The 18,581-nt window shown below is 34.7% G+C and overlaps 1 protein-coding gene across 3 annotated transcripts in view; it reads left to right on the top strand.

Annotated features, from left to right (window-relative positions):
• KNDC1 (kinase non-catalytic C-lobe domain containing 1) overlaps positions 1-18,581 on the top strand; it is a 58,055-nt gene that overhangs the window by 24,958 nt on the left and 14,516 nt on the right. The window contains exons 5-15 of one of the 3 annotated variants that reach the window (XM_015633523.3): positions 676-793; positions 1,147-2,168; positions 9,492-9,606; positions 12,344-12,415; positions 12,518-12,579; positions 14,763-14,921; positions 15,253-15,330; positions 15,978-16,068; positions 16,232-16,394; positions 16,492-17,336; positions 17,445-17,589. In XM_015633523.3, the coding sequence (XP_015489009.1) occupies positions 676-793; positions 1,147-2,168; positions 9,492-9,606; positions 12,344-12,415; positions 12,518-12,579; positions 14,763-14,921; positions 15,253-15,330; positions 15,978-16,068; positions 16,232-16,394; positions 16,492-17,336; positions 17,445-17,589 (2,870 nt within the window). Of the gene's footprint in view, positions 1-675; positions 794-1,146; positions 2,169-9,491; positions 9,607-12,343; positions 12,416-12,517; positions 12,588-14,762; positions 14,922-15,252; positions 15,331-15,977; positions 16,069-16,231; positions 16,395-16,491; positions 17,337-17,444; positions 17,590-18,581 lie in introns of those variants that run through there. The other 2 variants (XM_033515622.1, XR_004498105.1) reach the window with 2 other exon arrangements.

Raw genomic sequence — 18,581 nt, 5'->3', positions numbered from 1 at the left:
AATAGTTACTGAGCAAATGGTGGGATGTATTTGGAAAGGCAGCTCTCTTCTATATCCTGCCCAAAGGGACAGGTTTTTAAATGTGTGAATATCTGTAGCTAATTATGTGTGAGACCAATGCTAATGCCATCAAATGGTGCTCAGGCTGCAGATTAGAGATACAAAGTACTGCTTCTTGTGATCTGATAATGATTGCTTTCTCTAATTGGGAATATTGATTATTAGATACTTGTATTTCACACTTTTTTAAAGATTCAGGGTTTAATTTTAATGTAATTTCAGTAATAAAAGCATTCATCATCCTGCCTATGTCACTAAATTCAAGCAAAGCATTGGCTGCTTTAAAAAGTAATCAACACTCTATTTTTTTTTCATTTTCACTATGTTACTCATAAAGGATAACATTTAAGATAATTTTTATCAGTATTTCTTGATGTTCTAACCGTAGGCTAAAACTTGAATTGTATTAAATGACTTCATAATAGCCCATGGTAAAAACAAGAAATTAATTCAACCACATAATAGAAACACATAGTATAAAGAATTAGAGAAAAAGATTGCCTTTGTAGCATCATATAAATTCAGATATACTGTGGGAGTTAACATCATTCATGTTAGTCAAAATTCACAAATCTATTCATTATTAAATAAGTATTTAACATTAATTTTCTCTAGAGCATTTTGTCATTATGTGAGGAAAAAATGAAGATTGCTTCATCAAGTAATATTTGTCGAAGCTTGTCTGCTGTTGGAAGAAGAGTTCTTTCAATTGAATCATTCGGTGCTTCTCAAGGTAACCTTAAAATGTGTTTAGTCTGAAACTTTAGATTGCCTGACATATCTAATGCTTTTTCAAAGACAGTGTTTGTGAGACCTCCTGTTATAGGTTCCTTTCTAGATTACAACAAATCATTACTAAATATTTGTAGATTGGTGATGGGGAAACAGGAACATGCAACTCTTAATTGACATAATATATTTAAATTGTCTCTTATGATTCAAAGTGATTTGTTCAGAAATTGAGAATTTGTGTAACATACTAAAGATATGTAACAGCAATGACAGAAAAAGCAATATAAAGATTTACAAGGAGAGATTAGAAGGTTTAAATACACATTTAATGTAAGCATCTGTTTTTGTATCTAGATGTCTGTGATAACATGTGGAAGGGAAGAATGTGTCAGAGAAGTTTGGGATCTAAATTATATTCAAATGAGAAAAGCAACATTGTAGGTGATTCGTCTGCAGTGGAAGAGGTGACAACTGCCTGTCATAACAACTCTTCTGTAGTTACCATGGTGACTGGCAGAGAAAGTCGTTTAAAGGAAATGCAAATTGATCTGGATAATGAGAAAACTCAACATTCTCAACTTGCAACTCAAACTGAAAAGAGCAAAGAAGAGGACAAACACGCAGTGTATACTGACAGTTTTGCTAGTGTTGCTTTGGACATAAAATCATGTGTTATTGACCTGGAGAGAGATGGTCTTTTTAAGAAAGGTTCTTTGAGAAAAATGAAAACCTTTCCAAAGCTACCACTCGAACTTACAGATACAAATAACTTTTTTACTTCTGTAACCAACAGTGGACCACTAGATAGAAAAAATCACTTTGTAACACAAGATTCACTACCTCTAGACAATAATAATGAGGTTGCTTTTTCAAAGGGAAATCTCAATTCATTTGCTGTCAGTAGTCCACCAGAAATAGAATCAAAGAATCACCAAGTTGATGATCATCATTTAGAAGCGCCATGTGTATGCACACAAGTGTCTGGCTTGAATCTAGACGAACATATGTCACTTATCAATGGTAAAAAGATGAGTTTTTCTTCATCTGGTCACAAAGAAGACTCTTCTGGTGCTACCTCTGAAGTGCTGAAACTAGGTGATATGCTAAAAGGCCCAAATCAGTCAATTGCTGGAGCAAAAATGTTAGACAACTACATGGTGTTGGAAGACTGTTCTGAAACTTTTCAGGGGTCAAATGAAAATTATGTACCACATTTTAACAAGATGGATTCAGTGTTAACAACAAAACCCAGTGGGACCAGACATGGATCAAACCTAATTAGGCCACCAGAATTAAGCAACGGTGTGATGAGTGCAAATAATAATGAAGATAACCTTTGTGGAGGCAGAGGTTCAGAAATCAAAAGTAATGAGCAGGTAGTAAAAATAAAGTCTTCATTATATAGTTGCTGTAGTCACTTATGTGGAGATGAGATGACTTAAATGCTGTGTGATTTCTTCCCCCTTGTTCCCTTTAGCATCCCAGAAACTGGAATTTTGCTAGTCTGCACACTTTAAGAGTTAATATTGGAAACATGGTGATCCTTTTCTCCTCTTAAATTAAAGTGCTACAGTGAAATTTATGCTGTTTCAAGATCAACTTCCATTTTAATTTATTTTTTTTATAAATGGAGTCTACTTGCTAGTGTGTTAGAGCAGCATTCCTTAATAGCTGATTACATTTGTAAAAGAACATGACCAAAGCATACATGCATTTTTAACTCTTTATGTTACTCTCAATGCATAAATTTCACTACCTTGCCATGAGCCTCCCAGGTGCTTATGAAAATTGCAGAATTCCTGAATGTAAACGTGACCTCATTGAAATCAATGGCAATATCTCATCAGCTTCAGGAGGATAGAGTCCACATTTTTTTTTAAATCTTACATGTACATTTAAGTTTTTGGAAACTGTACCTATGCTATATTCGTTCTGTGTTCTTAAATTGCCGTCTCTGTTTGTTATGTATGTTTCACTATAGAATTTAAATATGTGCACAATATGATGGATATGTTGTCTCATGCGTTAAGTCTTTATGAGTAGCCAAATAAGAGAGAGAGAATCTACCAGAATTTGTTGATAGATAACTGTAATATGGTCTCTTCTCTGCTCAAATTACATATCTCAGGGTGGACAAGTTTGGTCTCTGACTAGATGGTTTTCTCTTGTGCCACACTCAGAGGTGTAAACACAATCCCTGTGGTAGGAGAGCTGCTGGCTAAAACTGCAGGGTTGCTTATCCTTCTCCTGCTTTGTTATGGCAGGATAAAAATGAGCAGCACAAACTTAACACATATTGGTTCCAGAAATTATTCTTAGGTGAAGATGTTGGATTTTTTTCCTTGCTTGTCTACTGGCAAGTCAGCCTTGCTCTCCTTACCTACCAGCCCATCTTGCAGCCAACCCCTACAGTGGCACTTAGGGTTACATTCAGTCTCTGTCCCTCTTTTTACCTTACCCAAACACCTCCACTGGAGCACTAACCTAGAATTATCAGTTGTATAAAGAGCTTTTGGTTCATCATAGCTCAAAAACTAGAGCAAATTGAGGAATTTGTCCCTTTTTCTTTTTCTTATCTCTTCTTCCTCAACAGGTGTGCTTATTAAATTCCTAGTTCAGGAGGATAGTAAATGTGGTTAAGTACCACATGGCATGGTTTTGCCTTCCAAGGGGGTTATTTATTGTATGCATATTGAATCCTTTATTTAGTTTTTATATCCTGCAAGTGTACCCTTCAGACTCTGAGAAATAATCCATTTATTGTACACACATCCTTTTTTTTTTTCTATTCCTGCCATCATAAGGAGGAAAAAAAAGTTTAAATAAGACCTACATCCTCTCCTTACTGGATTACCGGGGCAAAAGTTTAAGTCTGGGTGCATGAAGGTGGTTTTAGGAAAATAATTTTCCCCAGAATTATAGTTGTCCAAAATTCTTCCATGAAATTAAAAGCTGTTACAAATCTTATTTGCTTTTTTGCAGCAGCATTTGAGACTGACATACAGAAAAGTAAACCAAAACACATTTTCAGGTTATTCTGCCATTCTTCTGAAATCTTTTTCTTCTAATATTTCATCAGCAATTTAAATAAAGTGTCCTTTCAGCCTGAATAGAATTTCATTCTTGCAAACAAGTAGGCTCTTACTAACAGTGAGGTTATCCTGCTCCCACTGAATTCATAGGATGATCACTGTGAATTAAACAAGGTAACTCTTATTCCAGGTACCCTAATAAGCAGTGTTGTAATACATAGCATCTGAAATGAAGACAGCAGCATAGTGGCTCTTTGTTATATCTGAGGTTTATAGCTGTCTTTTCAATAGAAGAAATGTTGGATAGACTCATGCTGTATATTCTCTTTTTTTAGTAAATGATTCCAGCAAATGTTTGGGCTCTGTCACATAAAAATATTCTATTCAGAAAAGTCTTGTTGGTCTTAAACAAAAAAAAGCAAACATAATAAAATCTTTGATTATTTAACTGCTGTAGGGAGAAAAAAAAACCCTTTAAATATATTCACACCTAGGTTTCTGAAATGGCTTCCTGAAATGCTGAATTTCTAGCCTTGTAATCCTTTGTTTTCCGAAGGAAAGTCATTCATAGTTAGTAGTCATTGAACTGTATAGCAGACTTTATTGCTGGTCTTCTTAGAGAAATCCAGTGGGTTAATGTTTTCAGCCTTTTTTTTTTCTTTTGGAAAAGAGATTTTATTCCTCAGGCTTCCAAAATATAGCAGTTTTTGCGTCTGTGTTACCTCCTGACAACTGAGGAAAAAAAAGGCTATACTGTGCTATCCCTTACATCCCAACAGAATCTTACCAAATACTTTTTTTTTTTTTTTTTTTTAAGAAAGCCCAAGTTTGAGTTTGTTCGTTTACTGCAAAAGCACAAGAAGTGTGAAGCCCCAATAAATGTGATTTCTGCCTTGTGGGGTAAATAGAAAACACCTCAGAGGATTTGCAGTGCTGCTTTTTGCTGCGTTCTCTCTAACAGATCAGCATGATTGCAGCAAGCAGAGCTTTTAGAATGGTATCTCCAGCTTCCCTTTCAGTATTTCACGTTGCTTAGAGAAGGTGCAATACCAGCCCCATCCGGTTGAAGATCAACCTTGTCTACTCTGGAGAACAGACAGTTTTTCTTGCCTGTCAGTGCTTCTCCAGTGGACAATATTTTTCTAATACTCAAACACTGCTTCTTATTGTTGTGTGCTTTACTGCTAGTAAGCATTACTAAAAATATTTGCTTGCTTTTGTCTGGCTACTGCAATGTATCTTGTGAGGATTTTCCTAGTAATTTTTATAGTTTTGCATGCCATAAATAAATATTTTTCACTTCAAGTTTGAGTGGGGATCTTTTATTTCTCTAACCAGTTTCATTCCAATCAGGTGTGTCTCATCTCTAATCCTTTTAAATGTTTCTCTGTGATTTAAATGCTATGGCCTTTGCTTGGGAAGGGTTAATGGGAACCTGGCAAATGCAAGTTTGTTTTCTGTTGGTCATTCATACCCTGTCAAGCATGAGAGAAGTGAAAAGCCATGTAGCTAGAGGCTGACACTTTAACACTGGGGAAATAACATGAAGGAAAGAAAAGTTGTCAGTTCCCAGAATAATACTTGCTAAGAAAAGAATGATGAAAATCTTGCCTTGGCTATTTAAAACATGTCAGCATTATGTTCATAAAATAGATTATGTTTGCATAGTTGGAATGCATTACTAAATTTGGGGTCTACAATTCTGGTACCAAAAATTAAGTAGAAGATCTGTTAAACAGTCTTTACAGCACTGCAAAAAACCATAGCTTTTCCAACAAGAAAGGTTTAAAATGCAATCTTTGGGCATCAACCAAATGGCACTAGGATGTAGATATAGGCAGTAATAGCTCATTTGGCTTTTTTTGTATTTTCTGACAAAATTTCTATGCTGTGAAAAACATTTTCTTACTTTAAAAAATGGGTAATATAATTTCTGTTATTAAAAGGTCTGGTTTAGAACATAAAAAAACTTGGAAAGAGACATAATTTTGTTTCCTCTTTAGTGCAGTTTCACTGATGATAATATAATAATGAAAGTTTAATAGCAATATTAAAATAATGTTAATGGTTTAAATGAAGTGGACTTAAAAATGCTGAAGAGTTGTCTTGAGCTTGCTTTGCTAAAATATGTGAATAGATAAGTAACAATGCATGCTACAGATGGTTTGACTAAAAGCAATTAATCATACATTTTCCAGTACTTTTGATTTTTTTTCTTGATGATTGAGTGGGGATTTTAGTTTTAAGTTTTAGGAAATAGTAATAGCCATGAATCAGAGACTTGCACATTACAAACCAGAACAGCCAAACCTGGGACATGCCTAAATAAGGAGTTTTACACTTATATGTTTACTAAACCAAGGTTCAGTGGAGTTAGATCGTGCATTGTGTTAAAATACCACAGAGGTAAGGTACCAGGAGCATTGCATTAAATTGCTTTTTTTAAGGATTGAGGCTTAAATAAAAGTTATCTCATAGCCATAGGTTGAGAAGTGTGTTCTTTTTCCTTTGAAAACTCCTTGAACCAGACTGCATGCATTTTTCACCACAAATGCAAAGGTGTGGTGAAACATGTCTTGTCACGTACCTTGACCACAAGGGGTGACTTCTGCAAGGTGTCAGAGGCAAAAGGGCCCAGCAGGTCTGAGCCCTCAGTTTTCATCTGAAGTCTTCCACATTTCTGTTTTTGGAGGAGTAAGATGGGAATTTGGATTAGGACACTAGAAGAATGACCTTCTCACGTATTTCGTTCAGGAATAATTAATATGATCAAGGTGAGGAGAGATGTGAATTATAGTAAGAGACAATAGCAGTGGAGGTATTTATTAGCATGACAGAAGACCAACTAGCACACAAATACCAGCTAGCAACATTATATTTGAGGTTTCTTATTTCTTTAGAATGACTGCCAGAGAAACAGCTAGCATATACATTTAAATAAAGTTCACCAACCTGTAACCAGACTGCATCCTTTTTTTCCTGACCCAGTTTGATTTGGCCGTCCCGTAGATGGCAGTGGTTCTCATTTATGCTACGATTTGCTTTCCCTGCATACTTTTTTCTTCCAAAATAGAGTTTTTTCTGGTGCATCTTCATCCTCTATTTTCTAATCTATCATTGACACTTCTGTCTTATCATAAACTTTTGCTGCTGCTCTTAGGATTTATTCTTACTCTCCTGCTGTGCCTAAATTTCTTTGTCATTTCTTTCTTACTCTAAAGAGCTTGGATATCCCAGAGGTGATGAGAAATACTTTGCAGCTTTCTGCTGTATAACAAACTTCAGCCTCCAGTTTACTGAGAAATTCTTCTTTCCCTGGCTAGCCGTTCATCACCTCCTGGAGTGAAAGGTGATTTGTATATGCAGTAAAGGAAGTCCATCTTTCTTTGCTGCAGCTTTTAGAGCCTCTAGAGATACAAGCTTCAAGAGGAGGGATTCTCTTACAGAGGTACATTTGGCACTTGCGTGTACTTACTAGAAGAAAATTCCTAAATCCCAAAACCTTCTTAATGTTTTAGTCAGTCTGAAATTTCTCTTATGGTTTCTCTTCACTCCTGGTAGCTGTGCAGGGTTAATTTGAAGATTTGACTGTTCCTTTCTTTGTACAGTGTCTGTGAGCAAAGACACTTGAGGCACCTGAGAACCACAGTGCTCTGGAGGGGGAAGCAGTGCTGCTCAGGGATACAAATCTACCAACAGTATGAAGCTCTATCCTATATGCTCTCTAATTCATTCTTTTGACTATCTGTCCTTTTCCTTCCTGCTGTGTGATTGATGGCTTTTTATCAGATAGTTCAAGAGCTTACTTTTCTAGATAGAGTGAAAGAACACATGGGTGAAAGAATTTTGCGCTCCAGGGTGCTTGTGATAGCAAAATTGGAGAATGAAACTGAATCTTATCTGGCTTCAAATCTGGCTGTGCTGAAGTTACGGATTTTTGCAATGTGCCACAATGTAGGATAGGCAAATAATAGCACCAAGTTCATTTTTGTCTGTTGGGGTAGGCAGAATATGAAAGATTTTCAGTAAAGCAAAAGGTGTGTTTCCTGACACACCTTTCCTGACATTTTGTTTTAAAACTGTAGTTTATCTGTTTCATCTTCAAAGAATATTTAAACAATATGAGCCTAAAGTATTGTGTTCTTTGAGGAGGTGTTCTGGTTAAAACTATTAACAAAGTTTCAGCTACAGAAATTAACGTCCTCCTTTTCTCCATAGATTGCACTGAAGGTATTTCTGTTTGTTGAGCTTTATGAAATTCAATGCAGTAGTCAGATCATTATGTATTTCATGATAAAATCCAAAGAGCATCTCAGTAAAAGGATGAAAAATTGACTTTAGTAAATGACAGTGCAGAGGCTGATTTGTCAAAGTTAATGATGTACTGCCATTGTGTGTGGGAGAGACCCTTAGTCTGTGTAGATTTTACAAATACTGATTGGGATATAAAGGTGTCTGAGCACCTTTATATAAAAGCAGCAAAACAGTTCAGAGGTTTTTGTTTGTCTCCTGTGCTTCAGTTCTGTGTTTGGGTTTTATTGGGTTGGTTTGGTTGGTTTTTTCTTTAATTGGTGGTTTTGGTTTTTTTTGTTTGGGGTATTTTTTGAGGGCAGAATGTTTGTTTTTTTCCAGGGTTAATCCTGAATTACTTCTGGTAATTCTTTTCCCTAACTTGGTCTGAAATTGACTCTCTCAGGACTTCAAATGCAAGAGAAAATGTGCAGTTCTCTTTTTAAAGAGAGTTCTTTGGGTCTGCTCTCACTCAGAGGTTTCTGCCTACAATGAATATTTTAGTGTTCCTTTGGTAGATGAACCATAAAGTGGAGCTGATGTCAAGAGCCACTACTAGACATGACCTTTTCCATTAGCATGGTTTGATCAGGAAGGTGTGTGCTCACTACCGTAAATCTCCAATTCTTAGATTCACACAAACACACACCACCCCCCAAAAATAAAATAATACATAATAAATTAAAAAACACAAAATGTAAAGCATGTCTCTTGTGACACTGTGAAGAACAGTAAGCTTCCATGGAGCAATAAGGTGTTATCCCAGATATCAAAAGCTAAATTGATAGTCAGAAAAACAAATGCTGTTGCTACAATTTGAGCAGCCAGTGATTAAAAACAAAACAACGTGTGGGGATTTCAAATAAACCTGTCATTAATTCTATCAGTATTGTTAACATCTTTCACAGAAGAACAAGAGATGTTGATGAAATCTTTAAGGTAAGACTTGTAATGCAACTGTCAGGGTAAATCAGGTTTTGAATGTGGGACTGTTTTGTTGATGGCAATCATTTGAATTTTTTGTTTTTCAGTCTAGGTGTTGTCCCTATAATTATGTAGTTGTTTCATCATAAAATATGTTTATTGCACAGTGGATATTCTATGAGTCTTTCCTTAGTATGGTAAGAAAGACCTTCCAGACAGCTCACTTTTCCTGAAGCAATTAAGAAACAATTATTTCATTTATAGTTAGCTGACTGTGCCGTGCTTTTTTAATAAATAGTATTAATTCATTACTGGTAAGTGCAATAAATTTATTTTCTTGTTACTTTTTAAGTTCAGTATGTTTTATATTAGGATTTATTTTTTATTGCATTAGTAAATGTTTTTAATTGTGATAATTTTTATAACTTTCTGCATCCTCACTGTTTTTTTCAGTGGATCTCTCTAAAGTTCCTGTTGTCCTGGTATGGTAGGCCTCTGAAAGACTATGAACTCTGGGCATTATGTCATGAGTGTTTATGTACTCTGCAGACTTGCATAGATCATCCAGGTATAGTCTTAATTATCATAAAGTATTTTCCCTAGTTATTTAAATTCACTGTGTTAATGTTTCCTTTATTCTATTGATTGAAAGGATCTCAATTTTCATTTTGTGAGCAGAAAGTAATAGGCGATATTTCTATTTTGACTCTTAAATTGTGACAAAACTCAATTTGGTGTTTTCCTCCATATATAGATGAATGTCTTTTTTTCTCTTTATTCTGGGTTTTGATGGCTTTTGCAGCAGAAATGAATCTTTGGCTTCAAGCAGTGAAACAAATTTTAGACCTTTTGGGAATGGAGAATCTGTATTTTGACTTTCAAAAAAACACCTGTGACTTGTATCAAGCCGGAGGAAATAAGTTTTACATATATATATGTAAAGAAAAAACTTCCACTTTTGCCTGGATTTCTTTTTGAAAATGGCTCCTGACATATTTTCTAAAGTATAGGGTTTTGTCATTTTAAGTTGGATCTCATCATGGCATTACTCCTTCCACATCCCCTGTGCTTCAGTTCACACAAGTAAACTTCTCAGAGAGGGAGTGGGAACTGTCTGTTGACAAAATTGGAATATGTTGTGTGTGACTCAGGAGAAGACCATCCTAGATTTTCTTGGACATTCTGAATAACAATTTAGCTTATACTAATGATAAACTTTTAGCAGTTCTGATAAACAGAGCAGAAGCTTCAGTTATTTTATTTCTATGATATAAAACTGCTTAAGAGGAAGTAAGCCATAAATGCAGCTTCTGAGTACTTTAAGAATTGTTACCCATAAAACTACGTATTTAATGTATCTTGTAACAGAAGGATTATTTCAGCTTCATAGCATGTTCCTAATGTTTCTGTAGGTTTCAGATAACTGCACATAATGGGTCTGATTCTAATGTCATATGCTTAGCCACCCTCTGTTACTGCACTCACATGCATCCAAATGCATGTCTTAAAAACACTAAAAGTTGTCATCTGAACTTTATGTACTCTGTAGAAGGGAACATAATGATACAAACCACCAAATGGAAGGCATCTTACGTAAATTCTGTATTTGACAACTAAAGCTACCTTGAAGGTGAATATTGGTTTCAGATTTAGAATGTTTCTGCAAGAGGATTCTCTGGCTGTTCTGAAGACAGTGATGCATTGTGGAAAGGTTTATAGTGGTATTACTACTTCAGTGCATACACACACACATATAAAGTTCTCTCAGCATTCCTTTTGAATAATACTAAAGCTGAAGCTGATACGTATTTTGAATATATCTTGTAAAAATATCCTTTGTCTTGACAATGGTAGAGTAAGACAGCTGATGAGTCATGGTTAAATATATGATGATGGATTACTTTTTATTTATTCACATGGACAGCCTTTTCCTCCAAATCCTTCCTTGATTACACTTTTTTCATTATCCTAAGCAGGAATTACCTGGCTAAGAAAACATATCCCAAAGCTAGCCTCTTCCTCACGTATTTGTTAATTCAGCTCTGCTACAGAAGTTGTTTGTAACCTCCATTGGGACTTGACTTAATTCCTCTCCTCTTATCAGGGGATGTTGCTTACATGTTGCTCATGGGTGATTCAGGGAGCCCAGGTGAAGATTGTTATTTTACTGAACAAACTGAGATCTGGTTTGTGTGAGCAGGGCCAGGGGCATTTACTGCTGACAAAGACAAGTGAGTGTGAAACTGCCTCCGCAGAAATAACCAGCAAAGGTTCTCATTTGGGAAGCTTTGCTTTTCAAGATATATACTTCAGGTCCTGATTAAATATTATTGAAGATAGTAGACAAGCATTTACTTATGTTAAGCATAGGGAATAATTTAATTTTAGATGTGGTTTCTACAGGTAACTAAAAAAAGCTAAGGTGTTACTACCTTTTTGTGTTACTTTATTTCTTTCCTCTTAGACCTTGTCAATTAATTATATATTAAAAAATTAATATTTGGGTGTATTGTAGACATCTTTAATATTTTATAATTAATACATTTAATGTTTTAATCTTTTACTCAGTTTAAGAATCTATTCTTCCAGTACTCTGTTTTTAATAAGAAAACAGTGCATTTGATGGTACTTGAGAAATAGAGGACTACATTATTGGCCAGTTGGCTTAATATATTAAAACACATTAAATTAAAATGTGCTTTGAAGTTAGCAAACAGATAGACACTGTTTTGCCACAAGATTTTCAACACCCAATTTATATGATATGATCTCATTACCTTAATGTTAAGTTCCTGAAGACCTTAAATCATTTCAAATAGCTTTAGAAGTCCATTACTTCTTAACAATGGAAAATTTCATGGCCTTGCAAATAGCAACCTTTGTAACATTACTTCCCTGAGAAAGTGTGATTATAACTATTTGTGAAAAACTGGACTTCATATCCTGTTGCCCCTAGAGCAGTTTTGGATCTGTCCACTTGTGTGTCAGCTTTCTCCAGACTATGACCCCCTTTTTTTGTGGAGTTGAAGGAGGAGAAGAGAGACTTAAATTCTTATGATAAATTTACCATCTTTTATTGGTACTTTGTGAGAAGACTAGAGTATATCTATGTGTTATATTTTTGTTTGTTTTGTTTGTTTCTTGACCCTTCAGTGCTGCATGAATGTTATTTAAAGCATCAGTTATTGTAGGGTAATTTCTGACACCGTAAATTCCTTGTTAAAATTATTTGTTTTTATTAGTGCTAAATAGCTACAAGAAAGGATACTTATTATGCCTTGCCCTTTTGTGGGTTTTTTTTGCAGTGGTCTTATGTTTGGACTCTGTGCTGATTGACTGCCATGGAAGGATCCTCTTCGCTGCTCCAAAAGCTGAAGGTAAAATAAGACATTACATGCTCAGCTTTCATTGCTTTGCAGGGGAAGTGGAGAGGAAAGCAAACATCTTACCTTTTGTTTCTGATTTCTTTTCTCATTTAGAATCTTGTGATGTATTTTATTTAGCTCCTGAAATTGAAGAAGAGGATGTGGATACTGAGAAGGTAATGTGGTAGGTTACTTTGTATTTTATCAAAGGACAGTTTTATCCCTGTGCTAGTTGAAGAAGAAAGCTAAACTCCTCTAAGGTTGTGTTAATATTTCTCATTTCTCCCAATATTTCTTGGTTATCCATGGGGATGTTTTAAATATATTGATCTCTTATAAAATTAGTTGCTTCTGTAATTTTGCCTTCCAGAATTCTTGGAGTAACTGCTGAAAATCTGTTATTCAATGGTTTTCCATAAGACTTAGTTTTTTCAGTTTGTTAGCAGTAAGAATTTGAAGTCATGTTTTCACATTCTGAAGGTCACAGTAAGATCAGTGTTTTAGATTGTCTGGGCAAAAGCCCAAACTTCATTCACATTCAGAAAACTGAATAAAAATATTATTACCAGTATGTTTTTACTGTGGAAACATTTTGAATGATGTCTTTTTCCAAAATGGTTTTCTTAGAGCTTTTTTCCCTATAGATAAAAACCATAAGGAGCTTTTAGAGCAAAGATAATAAAAATGTCAAATAGCAGGAGAATGTGTCTCCACTGCAACTACTTTTGAATTGCAAACTGTACCACAGTGATCTTAAAAGTTAGGGGAACAGAATTTACAGTACCTTTTTGTTATGTACCAAGAAAAGAGATGAGCTAATATGTACCTTGTGTCACATGAGTTCTTTGGAATTAGACATAATAATCATGAATCAGAAAATAAAAGTTCATAAAAATCTACTAAAACCATTCAATTTTCTGTAAAGCTGTCTGTAACTAGAAAATATTTTTATATCTTTTCTAAAATTTCTTAAACTGCTTTGATCCAATGTGCAAGTTTTTCAAAGGCTTCAGAAGCTTAAACTAACCCTGAAATATAATACAGCAGTTTCACCAGACAGTAGAAATTAATAATCCCAAAGTCTTTGTGCTTTGTTCATTTTCTATAGAATATCTAAAGTAATCTGTTTCCTTGTTTTTTTTCTACAACATTACATATAGAAAAAGTTGATGGGTTTTTTTTCCTTTTTCGTGATGACTGTATAACTTTCTAGTTATGAACATCCAGTTCAATTTATGGTATGGGAACAAAGACTGCTTAGTGCCAGTCACAATAACAGGAAAAAGAACTTTCTTTGGAGGATCTGATGGCTTGGATAGCAAGCTTTTGCTGAATAAATAAATTTAGCATACCCTTGGAGTTCTTAACATAAGGTGAAGGAAATTATTTGTATTTTGATTGAGCTGCTTTATCCATTTTGTACCTATTAGTACCTTTTGTTCAATACTTCAAATTGAACTGTTCATAAGATTATTTTGTTTGTAGTGAACTTACTTGCTTTGTTTTGTTCATTGCTGTTCACTTTTCTCAAGAGAGTGCCAGAAAACCTAGTTTTATGGGAACACATTATTTACTACTGTGCTTAGGGCACTGAGCCTTTGTAATATCTTTCAGAGGCAACATAAAGTGTGGTGCTTTAAATTTCCTGAAATGGCATTTATAGTACATGCTAACATATGAAAACCAAGCATTAAGTGGACTAAATCTGACTCTGAAAATTGTAATTCTTCAAACAAAGCAAGAAAACTGGTAAAGACCAGTCCTTTTCAAGGTCCCTCATTGGGGCAACTTCAATTGGTGTAGCTGCAGGTAGCACAATAATTCCTAAAATAAATATTCAGTGCCTTATTCTTCTGACAGGTGTAATCTTCTCTATAAAATATGGCTTGTGCTGGGTAGCTTGTAATTACTTTGTGCCACTTACTTGCTGAATTATCATGACCTTTTTTAAGTAAATTGCAGCTGGCCAGGTTTTATGGTAGAACTCTGAAGCTTGCAGCCATCTTTCTACATGAGAAAGGAATTCTTCAAAATGGTTTTTTAATACTTTTTTTCTGAATAATTTCCCTAGATAAAGAATAAGACAATAGATTTCTGTTGTTCCAACAGTAGAAAAATAGCTACTGTTATTGGCCCTACATGCACAACAACTAGATTTTGAAATAGGCTTGGATTTTCATCAGCACCCTCAAAACCCAAATGTAATCTGTATTTTAAAAGCTCTAGTAATTATTTTTTTCCTTTTTTTTTTTTTTTTGGCGGGAAATGGGGGAAATTTTTTGATAATTTGCTGAAATTGTTTTTGAAGCGGAGGCTATTTTTAGTCTGTTTAAATCTTTCTTGTCTCTTATACCAATAGGTCTGTGTTTATGGTGTTGCTGCAGTTCTGTGGATGGCTGCAAAATACAGTGTTCCACTGAGTCACAAACTAGTATTGCCAAGAAAATTTAAAAAACTACTTCTGGATATGGCAAGAAAAAACCCTGAAGAAAGACCTTCTCTAACTGCTGCAATTAAGGTTATTAGATTTAGTTGTGCCTAAAGTCTCATTTTAGTATTTTCAGAATCAAATTAATAACCTAATAGTTGTAATAGACTGATATCTAATTAAATCATAACCAGTCATTTTGGGTTTTGTTTTTAAAGTTACCTCCTTAGGGACACTGGGGGGTGTGGTTTTAATTTATATTGAAATTATCAAGGTACTTGGACTTGGACAAGGTTCATAAGACTTCCTAAACTTAGATTGCTTCTAATTGACTATTTATCTTGACTGTCCTTGTCCAAGAGTACCTCACTTGATTGAAAACTTACTTACTGTCTGAAAATTACAATTCGTTTTTTTTTAGACATGCAATCATTATTTACTTGAAGAAGGTATAAACAGCAAAAATATTTTGATATCATTGGGTAAACCCATCTTTAAGGTAAGAGTGCCATCTTTCTTTAATTTTCCATGTTTTTTTAATTAATTCTGTAAATGTATTCCAGTAAGATTTTGTTGCCTGAAAATGTAGCTAGATTTTGAGTTTTGTTTTGTTGGTGTGATTTTTTTTTGTTGTTGTTTTGGGTTTTCTTAATGTATTTTCAAGTAGTCTGTAAGTATTACTTTTTCCTAGTTCTTGCTGTTGGAGTGATCACTCCACAAATTGTGATGCTCTGACTCCACAATCTGTATGGGTGAAGGACAAGTAATTAATTTCATAATCTCTCTTTTTATTTACCACCCCACAGAAGAAATTAATATGTAATTGTTGGGTTCTGTTTGTGTTTCAAATGTGTGTGTATAATGCACACAGGATTCAATCAATCCATGGAACTGAGTTTGTTCAAAACTTTGATTACCTTAAGGTTCTGGTTTAAAACACCAAATTATGATTTCTAAACAGTTCTACGAGTCCTTAGACTTCTGTATGTAATTATTTTAGTTCCTCTCCTTGGCATGGCTAGGTTATTGCTTTGTAATATTCTAGATGTATATGAGGATTGGGGTGTTTTTAAGTAATATGCTGAGCAGAATTTGAGCAAAGAAAATGCTAATAACACCAGTTTGGGCTTCAATGTTTATTTTTAGGCTGTTGAGGAAGAAGTTTTGTCTCAAGATCACGTTGCTTTTGAATTTAAAAATGAAAAACATGAAATGGATCCTTCAACGTCAAGTCTAGGTGAGCAGTCAGGCTCTGGCACGTTTACTCTGGTTTAGTATTCTCCAGTTCAGTTCTCCACGTAACATTTTCTCAGTTCAATATGCAGTTGTTTTTCTGAATTGATTGTTACTTACTTTGCATTTATATTTTACATATTGATCATCTTTCTTTTTGCTTTTAGGGTTTGTGCCTTGTACCAGTGACAGTAAACTTGTAGCAGTTAAAGGACCAGTACCATGCCAGATTTCACTAAATTGTGAGAAAGCAACATTACCTGTTGCATTCACCTCTCCTGCAACTCACTTTAAGCCTATTATTTTGCAACAAGATGCAAATATAACAAAGTTAGTATATCTTAAAGCAGAATAAGTTAAAGCTTAAATTTCATTGTTAAACCCATTTGAATTTTCCTTAAAAAAACTCTTGGGTTTTTTTTTTCAGAGAGGTTCACACACCAGTTCCTGACCAATGCAAGAAAGAGACAAGAAAAGAAAAGCATATGAGCCACAACAAATCAGGATATATAGAGAACTCCAAAAGCTGTGGTATTGATGATACAGGTGTTGTTGAAACTGTACCTGAAACACCTGAGTGTGATTTACAAGCTCCAAGCCACTCATTCCAGATGTCTTCAGAAGAGCAAAACTCAGGCAGTACATTCACTTCTACAGTTAGGGTACCATCAGCATCTGATTCCTCACATATTCTACAAGAGAAGAGTATTTTATCTGACAATCCCTCCAGCTCTTCAGCTTGTCCTACATCTCCTAATTTTCTTCATATAAATAACATCATTCTCAAACAGAACTCAGAGAAAAGAGTTCTGACATTTGTACCAGTACATTTGGCCGTATCAGAGCAAATACCAAATAAGCCTCTTCGCTCAAGGATTGCTTATGATTGCTATCACAGTTTGCCAGTGCTACTTTCAAATACTATTGCAAGTTATAAAATGAGCATGCAAGCAGAAAATGATGCCTCCCTTTGCAGTGTGCAAAGTCATGAGACTACTAATACAGAGAACCAGTTTGATGAAAGTAGCTCAGTTATTCAAACCAGCTGCCAAGAAACTGAGTGTGCTACCAGCACAGACAGTATTTTCACTGAACAAGAACCCACACCATGTACTTCTGTGGATAAAGACAGTTATAATTTCTTTGATGATAAAGCCCTGCCCCATCAGAGCACACCAAGTGACACTTTATTACAGGAAGTGATTCATCTTATACAAGAGGAGTTTGCATTTGATGGTTACTTAGAGAATGGAACAGAAGTTTTTGATATGGGTATGTGCATTTTCTTCTGTATATTATTATCATTGATTTGTAAGAATATTCCTATTAATTCTTTTTCTCCCTCTTTTGTTTGTTTCTGTTTCTTTTATTTTAAACAAGGTAACTTCATTTTAAACTTAAAGGAAATAAAGTTTGATATGTTCTCTGATAGAATTTGTGAGAAATTTTGTGACCTCTACTGGGATGAAAAATTACTGGAGAATCTCTATCAGGCAGTAAATGGAGGAAGACCTTCACATTTATGGTACATGTTTTTCAACTTTTTCATTCTTACAGTTTAATGCTTTTATCCCTACTTCATAAAAGCAGGAGAGAATATATGTTTTCTCTTCAGGTATTTGTATTTGTTTCCTGTAAACTGTTAATTTCACACTTGGAGGTTTTTCAAAGTTTTTTCCATGCAAGTAGTGCTTAAGGGTTCAGTCAAAAATATTTTCTACTACACTTGTCTAGCTCCATCTTAGGAGAGCTGAATAATGGAAACCAAATTCTGGTCAATATTGGTTGCAACCATTGATGGAGAACTTCATAGTCTTGTTAAGAGATTGTTTAATCAGAAGTATATTGTTCCTCCTGTTCACTTTGCTTATTCTGTTTGATATTAGTTCTCTATATATCATATAATAGAATATATATAAAGTTCTTTATATATCATTCTAATCACACCCAAGAAAATGAAATTAATTTAGCTTTGCTAGAAATATTTTGCTTAGCTGGCTTAATTTGACTGAGTGTTCCTCCTGGCACTGTTTTGTAAGTAGCCTGTTAAGTGACAAAAACCAGCTAAATTTATTTCTCACTTTTCTTATTTAATCTTCAATGACATATGTATCCACATGAAAAATAATTTTAAGATTCTTGTTTTACTGCAGCCTCCAAATGTAGCACACTTTTATAAGAGCTTCTTGCTGAAGACTGTTAAAAAAAGTAATCAATTTATGTCAAAGTTAATTTGGGGGTTTTTGGAACTACAAATTTGAAGTTTTGGCAAAGAAGCTTAGTAAATACAGTTTAGAAAAACTTCAGTGTTGAAAGGTGTGTATAATCCTTACAGGAATTTTCAGAGATGATAGATTATGACCTCCAAATACCCAACCTTGGTATGCTGGTCTGTTTCCCATTTGGGTTGGAATTTCTAAGGAGATACTGACAATTGGTTGGAAGTTAGGCCCTTGGTTCCCTAAATGATAGGGTAGGAGAAGCTTGAGCTGCTGCAGCGGAATCACAAAGATGAAT

Source organism: Parus major, chromosome 6 (assembly GCF_001522545.3).
Source record: "Parus major isolate Abel chromosome 6, Parus_major1.1, whole genome shotgun sequence".
NCBI lineage: Eukaryota > Metazoa > Chordata > Aves > Passeriformes > Paridae > Parus > Parus major.
The sequence above is the reverse complement of the archived record's forward strand: the minus strand, read 5'-3'. Positions and strand labels throughout refer to the sequence as shown.